The sequence below is a fragment of the Zalophus californianus genome, chromosome 1 (assembly GCF_009762305.2).
Source record: "Zalophus californianus isolate mZalCal1 chromosome 1, mZalCal1.pri.v2, whole genome shotgun sequence".
Lineage (NCBI taxonomy): Eukaryota > Metazoa > Chordata > Mammalia > Carnivora > Otariidae > Zalophus > Zalophus californianus.
The window spans coordinates 29,177,872-29,185,902 of record NC_045595.1 but is presented as its reverse complement, the minus strand read 5'-3'; the positions used below and the strand labels follow the sequence as shown (position 1 = coordinate 29,185,902).

The 8,031-nt window shown below is 38.0% G+C and overlaps 1 protein-coding gene across 1 annotated transcript; it reads left to right on the top strand.

Annotated features, from left to right (window-relative positions):
* The first annotated feature begins 4,107 nt into the window (after window positions 1–4,107).
* LOC118357116 (E3 ubiquitin-protein ligase Topors-like) lies at window positions 4,108–7,822 on the top strand. The gene has a single exon (XM_035728307.1). The coding sequence runs from the start codon at window positions 4,134–4,136 to the stop codon at window positions 7,257–7,259; it is 3,126 nt and encodes a 1,041-aa protein (XP_035584200.1). The 5' UTR covers window positions 4,108–4,133; the 3' UTR covers window positions 7,260–7,822.
* The last annotated feature ends 209 nt before the right edge of the window (window positions 7,823–8,031 follow it).

Sequence of the window (8,031 nt, the reverse complement as noted above, 5' to 3'; positions counted from 1 at the left end):
CTGCAAATGAGGATATTAGTAGTACCTACCTTCTAGGGTTGTTGTAAAAATTAAATGAGATCACATGGATAAAATATTTAGCACAGGGCCTGGAACATAGTAAGTACTCATTAAATGGTAGCTGCTATTATTATTAATTATTATCATTATTATTTCATATTACTGCTTATTTCTACCATGAGATCTCTTTAGCACTGGCTGTTGGGGCAGATTTCTATACTGTGTGAACCAATTTTGTGTGCTTAATATGGCTTTATGCTCAGCTAAATCAAAACATAGAGGTAGAGCTCTACCTGACCTTGTAGGTGATTAGCTTTTGCCTTTTCATGCGTGAGATTTGATTATCTTTATCATTGTCTTAGCTTGTGTTACCTACATATCATAAAATTATCCCAACCTTTTAATATCCTGTCACAAACATTTATCTTTTTGACCTTCAGTGGAATTGTGGTAAGATTGCCTGCTCTTGAATGCATCTATCTATCTCATGTAATGTAAAATTACCAGGGTTTAAATTTAATATTTACAACATGGTTACTTGGATGCCATGAGTTTTGATTCATCCTTGCCACTAGATGGCATCATAATAGAACACATTCATTATAGTTATTATCCTTTACTGTCTAGGAAAACATGCCATAGAAATAGAAGCTATGGAGGAGCCTTCAGACTTGAAACTGAAGTTGAAAGGTTTGAAACAAGGACATTTTATAAGTGGAGGATTTAGTGTTTGAGCATTATGTGGCTGGAGTTCTCCAAAAGCATACCCCGAGACAAAGACTTACGTGCATGTTTATTTGAGAGGTGATGTTGGAGCAGGAATGAGGGAGCAGGAAGAATGAGATTGGAAATGAGAAAAAGGAGAAACATAAGGGTGATATTTTGAGACACCCATTGTGGATAACAGAGCTTCATTCTACTGAAACATGCTAAGAAACACATAGAATGCCTTCCAGAATTGTCTACACAATGATTAGGAGGCAGGAATGTTTATCCATTAACTCTTGCTCACTGGTCAAGATTGCTCCCTGCTCTTTCCCTGCACATATGTAAGGGCCAAGTAAACTCCTGCTAGTATCCAAGACAACCATTGGGGAAGAAACTAGAGATACTGTGTGGGCTACAGGTGAGATGCTATCAGGTGAAGCAAATACAGTTTTGCATGGAATTATCTATTCCAACCTGGTTAAAATCAGATGTAAGCCTAGGCAGATGTCACTCAGAGCACCAGATGTGTCTGCTGCAACTATCTAATAAATCATGTACTCTGTAAATTCTTCCATTTGAAATAAACAAAGAATCCTAATGAACCATCTGCAACACGAAATCCTTGGGGACTACCAAGTAGGTATTCTGGCAAATGTTTAGTGAATAGAAATATTAATGATTACTTTATGAAATTCACAGGAAGATCTCTTGCCCTTTTGTGAAAGGCCTAAATCTTGCCCTTTTTATAATTTATAAATCTTGCCTGTACATAACTCAATATGGAAGGATTTCCAAACCCTTTATCTTTGTGTACTAGGACATAGGAGTGAGAAGTGTTTGTTGTTATAGGAACATGAAGAATTTGCTAATTGGAAAACACTGGGTGGGGTAGTTTATAGAGACAGAATTGCATTGAACTAGGAGTCAGAAGAGTTCAGGATCTATCTGTGATGTTGGATAAATCATTCAGGTCACCCTAAATTAAATTTTGGGACCTCAATGTCTTTATTTGTAAAAAGAATATATGGCTGAGTTCAATTATTTTAAGGTTTCTTCTAGTCCTAAGATATTATGAAAATTATATATGTAGAAAAAAGGTTGACTTTTGTAAATGAATGTATCATATTCATATCCATGTTTATGTTTTCACACATGATATAACTTTTTAGACATTGGAATTGATTATCTATTTGAACATATGGAAATCTCCTTGATTTTTTTAAATTTATAAACTTTTTTTTCTGATTCCAGAATGATGTGTCAGATGTTCAAGTAAATAGAAGAAATACTAATTCTAAGACATGCACAAATAATATGTATAAAATCTGTGTGTGTATGTGTGTGTGTGTGTGTGAGTGCTACTGGTGGCAGTAAGATTTATTAAGCTGTGTCTTAGTTTAAGCACTGGGGCTTGCCCATGGCACTCTTAATGTATAAAGCCCAGACATTCTGCCAATTCTTCTTGAGCAATGACACCAGGAAATTGACAGCTAAGTGGATGTTGTACAAAAGCCCATCCTTTATCAGACAATAATCAAGGTGTCCACAACTTGAAAGGCCAGCATCTCAAGAAGATGGGGAAAAGCATAAGGTGAGTCCTACATTTACTGATGCTTTTGCTTTTCGAACATTTGTTAATTTACCTTGTGAGGCATAGAGACTGAAGAGAAAGCAGAGACCTAGAGCTTGCAGCAATATCACTAGGATGGGGAACCACAAATTTAACTTAGGGCTATGAATGTAGCCAAGACTTATGAGGCCAAGATCCTGAAGAAATGGGAATTTCAGAGAAGTGATCTGGAATTCTCTATACAATTTTCCCTCAAATGAAGGGAAAGGTGAAGCAAATCTAAGTTTGCATTGAATTATCTATTCTAACCTACAGTCAGACATAAGGCTAATTCCTAAACTGAGCATGAATGGAGTGAGAGCCTAAGTAACCCAGAAAAAAGTAGTTGCTAAACAGTTAAAAAGCTAACCAGAGCTTTTGGCAGCCTCATGGCACTAAGGAGACACAAAAATTTTAATTTAGAACCTGCCAAGGAGAAGAGATCTCAGTAAATTCCCCAGGCTTTAAAAATAGACCTCTGAAGTATCATGGCTGGTGATAGGGATAAATCAGTAATAGATTAGCCCTCACAAAGTATTTTTTTATTTTTTTATTTTTTATTAAGTAGGCTCCACGCCTACCATGGAGCCCAGTGCGGGGCTTGAACTCACGACCCTGAGATCAAGACCTGAGCTGAGATCAAGAGTCAGATGCTTAACTGGATGACCCACCCAGGCACCCCAGCCCTCACAAAGTCTTAATACTAGCCTCCAATTATTTCAGTTTTAATTGGATTAAAATTTCCTGCGTGTTAGGCAAAGAAAATAAAATATTCTCTGGAGAACTATAACATCGTCTATAGTCTCTCTAATCATTCATGCATAATCCAAAATTACCAGCTATTCCAGGAAACAGGACCAAATGACAAAAAGCTAAGAAAAAAACCCCCTGACAATAGAAATAGGTCTGTAAGCAATGCAATATCAGGGTTAACAGAGATATAATTTAGAAATAACATGGTTAACATGTTAAATAAATGAGGTAAAATAATAGAGAATGTCACCATAAAATTAAAATATAAAAGTATAACTAAATAAAAGTTCTAGAGCAGAAGAATTAAGAAGTCAAAAGATGAGTTTAACTGCAGATTAGACACAGCAGAATAGAGAATTAATGAGTAGGTAGGTAGAAAATATTGCTTGAAGTGCAGAGAGAAAAAATAAATAGAAGATAAAGATAAGAGCATAGAGCCCACATAAGACTTTGTAAAAATATCTAGTAATGTGTAAGAGTGAAAATGGAGCAGAAGAAATATTGAATATACAATGGCCAAATAATTTCTGAAACTAATGAAAGACATCAAGCTGCAGATTCATGAAGCCCTATAAACCCCAAACAGAATAAACACAAAGTGTCACTGGAAAAAATGATGACACCTATAAAGAGAAAATCTAAATCATATTCCAAGAAAAAATAGGTGAATGTCCTTTAAAAGAGCAACAATAAACTGACAGTTGACCTTTCAAAAGAAATGATGAAAAAATAAAACAATGAAATCAGAGAGGGAGACAAACCATAAGAGACTCTTAATCATAGGAAACAAACTGCGGTTTGCTGGAGGGGACGTGGGGGGATGGGATAACTGGGTGATGGACATTAAGGAGGGCACGTAATGTAATGAACACTAGGTATTATATAAGACTGATGGGAGAGAGTGAAAGCCTTATTACAGGAAAGGATTTTGGAGTTTCTGGCCGCTGAAGAAATAGGGGGCCTTCCGCCTGCGGGCCTACGGAGTCGACACCGTGGAGCCTCGCCAGACCAGGGACCTACCACTGAATAAATCCAATCCAGGGTGCGGTGACTCACTGGCTTCATGGGGTCGCAGCAGCCGCCGGGGTCTCCGCTGTCTCGCGAGGAGGGTGAAGCGCCCCCGCCTGCTCCCGCTCCTGAAGGCCGGCGGAGAAGTCGCCGGGTATGCCTTCGCGGATCCTGCCGTCACCGACCTAGCTTTCTGGGCCGCCGGGAGCTTGGCACAAGCGCCCCGGCCGGGACTGCGCCGGTATCCTCCGAGATAATGGCATCAGCTGCTAAGGAATTTAAAATGGACAACTTTTCACCTAAAGCTGGTACTAGCAAATTGCAACAGACAGTACCAGCTGATGCATCTCCTGATTCTAAGTGTCCTATATGTTTGGATAGATTTGATAACGTGTCTTACTTAGATCGCTGTTTACATAAGTTTTGTTTTCGCTGTGTACAGGAGTGGTCAAAAAACAAAGCTGAATGTCCACTATGTAAACAGCCCTTTGATTCTATTTTCCATTCTGTGAGGGCAGAAGATGACTTCAAGGAGTATGTCCTAAGGCCTTCATATAATGGTTCCTTTGCAACCCCTGATGTTCCACGATTTCGCTATTGTACAACTATGACAAGGGATCGAAGTGCTTCTGTTTATTCACCTAATAATACCATGAATAGAAGAACAACAACTCCACCAGATAGTGGAGTACTATTTGAAGGGTTAGGCATTTCAACAAGACCTAGAAATGGTGAAATTCCTCAACTTATGAGACAGATTGCAATTAGGAGGCCAACTACTGCAGATGAAAGATCTTTGCGGAAAATTCAAGAACAGGACATTATTAATTTTAGGCGAACTCTGTACCGTGCCAGTGCCCGTGTTAGAAATATTGAAGATGGTGGTCGCTGCAGGGATATTTCAGCTGAATTTTTCCGTAGAAATCCAGCTTGCCTTCACAGATTAGTCCCCTGGTTAAAACGTGAACTTACAGTTCTTTTTGGAGCTCATGGATCTTTAGTGAATATCGTCCAGCACATCATCATGAGTAATGTTACTCGCTATGACTTGGAGAGTCGGGAATTTGTGTCTGACTTAAGACCGTTTCTCCTTAATCGGACTGAGCATTTTATACATGAATTTATCAGTTTTGCTCGATCTCCTTTTAACATGGCAGCTTTTGACCAGCATGCTAATTATGATTGCCCTGCTCCTTCATATGAAGAAGGTAGCCATTCTGATTCTTCAGTCATAACAATATCTCCTGATGAAGCTGAGACCCAAGAGTTGGATATCAATGTAACCACTGTTAGTCAGGCACCATGGGATGATGAAACTCCAGGGCCATCTTACTCAAGCTCAGAGCAGGTGCACGCTGCTATGTCTTCCCTTTTAAATACTTCTGATAGTTCAGATGAAGAACTTGGAACAGGAAGAGCCACGTCTCAGATACAAGGAGTACAAACTAATGAAGACCTAAATAATGACAGTGATTCTTCTTCAGATAATTGTGTCATTGTTGGGTTTGTTAAACCACTAGCTGAGAGGACCCCAGAACTTGTTGAACTGTCCTCTGAGGAGTTAGGCTCTTATGAGAAAATGGAGACTGTGAAGACACAAGAACAGTCTTACAGTTCTGGTGATAGTGATGTTAGTAGATGTTCATCTCCACGCTCTGTCCTTGGAAAGGATGAGCAAATGAATAAAGGTCATTGCGGTTCTGGTAAAAGAATCAAGTCAAAAAAGGAAGAGAAACATTCTTCGTCCTTGTCATCTCCCAGAGACCTGAGCTCATCTATCAGAGGAGACAGAGTATATTCCCCATATAACCGCAGACACAGGAGGAGGGGAAGATCAAGAAGTTCAGATTCCCGTTCCCAGAGTAGAAGTGGGCATGATCAGAAGAATCGTAGAAAGCATCATGGAAAGAAAAGGATGAAAAGCAAAAGATCCAGAAGCAGGGAGAGTAGCAGACCTAGAGGTAGAAGAGACAAGAAGAGATCTAGAACTAGAGATAGCAGTTGGTCAAGAAGAAGCCAAACTCTCTCTCTCAGTAGTGAAAGTACCAGCAGATCAAGATCTCGTAGCAGTGATCATGGTAAAAGAAGATCGCGGAGCAGAAATAGAGATCGTTATTATTTAAGAAATAATTATGGAAGCAGATATAAGTGGGAGTATACTTACTATAGTAGAAACAAGGTCAGGGATGGCTATGAATCATCTTATAGGAGGAGGACTCTGTCCAGAGCTCATTATTCCAGACAATCTTCAAGTCCAGAATTTAGAATTCAGTCCTTTTCTGAAAGAACAAATGCTAGGAAGAAAAATAATCACAGTGAAAGAAAGTATTACTACTATGAAAGGCACAGATCAAGGAGCCTATCCAGTAATAGATCAAAGACTGCATCTACAGGCCCTGACTGGGTAAGAAATGAAAAGCCCGGAGGGAAACGAAAATACAAGACACGGCATTTGGAGGGTACTAATGAAGTGGCTCAACCTTCTCGTGAATTTGCTTCTAAAGTAAAGGAAAGTCATTACCAAAAATCCTCATCAAAATTGGATGGCAACCACAAAAATGAGAGTGACAGCTTCTCAGACAGCCGATCATCAGACAGAGAGACAAAACACAAGAGGAAAAAAAGGAGGACCCGGAGCCTCAGTGTAGAGATAGTTTATGAAGGGAAAGCTACTGATACAACTAGACATCATAAAAAGAAAAAGAAGCAGCACAAGAAGAAACATAAGAAACACCATGGGGACAATCTTTCACGTTCGCCAGTTGTAGTTACCATTGATAGTGATAGTGATAAGGATTCAGAAGTAAAGGAGGATACAGAATGTGACAATAGTGGTCCTCAGGACTCTCTGCAAAATGAGTTTTTGCCTCCTCCCTTGGAACCATTTGAAGCTAAAGAGGTAGTTACAATAGAAGATGAATTTGGCATCCTGGACAAGGAGTGTAGTATTACCACACTTAATAACAACTTGAATAATGCCAGCAAAACTATGGATAATATTCCACCCCAGGCAGCTTCAGTTGAACAAACTCTTGATGTAAGAGAAGAGAGTACTTTTGCCTCCGATTTGGAGAATCAGCCCAGTAATGTCTCTTTTCAAACTGAGTCATCAAGGCAATTGCCATCTCCACGGACATCATTAATGTCAGTGTCTCTTGGTAGAGACCATGATACGTCTTAAAACTGCCAAAGCATCTCTTTGAGAATTCTGATGGTATTAAAAAAAAAGAAAAAAGAACAGTGTCATCTACTGCAGTCTATTTAAAGATGACTTTTGGTGAAAACTCTTTTCCCTCTTAAAAATATTTTAAGTGATTTTTTGTGTGTGTGTTATAAATTTGTAAAAATCATTATTCAAAAAGTATGTATGTCCTACCCTCAGAGATATGCACTTTTAAGTGAGGAAAATGATACTGCTAGCAGTTTATTTAAAACTTGGGATCCTTTTTAAATAAAAAAATATAAATTTTAGAAGTTATTTCATAAAGCCATATGGTATTGACATATTTTTAAAGTAGTCAATGAGTATTTTTGAATTTTTTTTTGAGAGTTATTCTGGAAATGTGTTATAAGCTAGGAGAATCCCTTTGGACAGTCTTTATTTTTCTTCTTAAAAATTTGTATGATTCAAAACCATTTCTTCAGGTTAAATTGAGGCATTTTAATCTGCACAGTTTATCTTGACATCTACCAAAAGAAAAATTTAAATATTTCCTTTATATTCTTGTTTATCTGGACTGCCAGTGAAACGAATGTGTATTCAACAAAATAAAAAATAAAATAGTAACACTTTAAAAAAACAAAACAAAACAAAACAAAAAAGACTGATGAATCACTGAACTCTACCTCGGAAACTAATAATACATTATATGTTAATTAATTGAATTTAAATAACAAAATTAAAATTAAAAAAAAGAAAAAGAAATGATGAAAGCTAGCAGATAACCAATGAT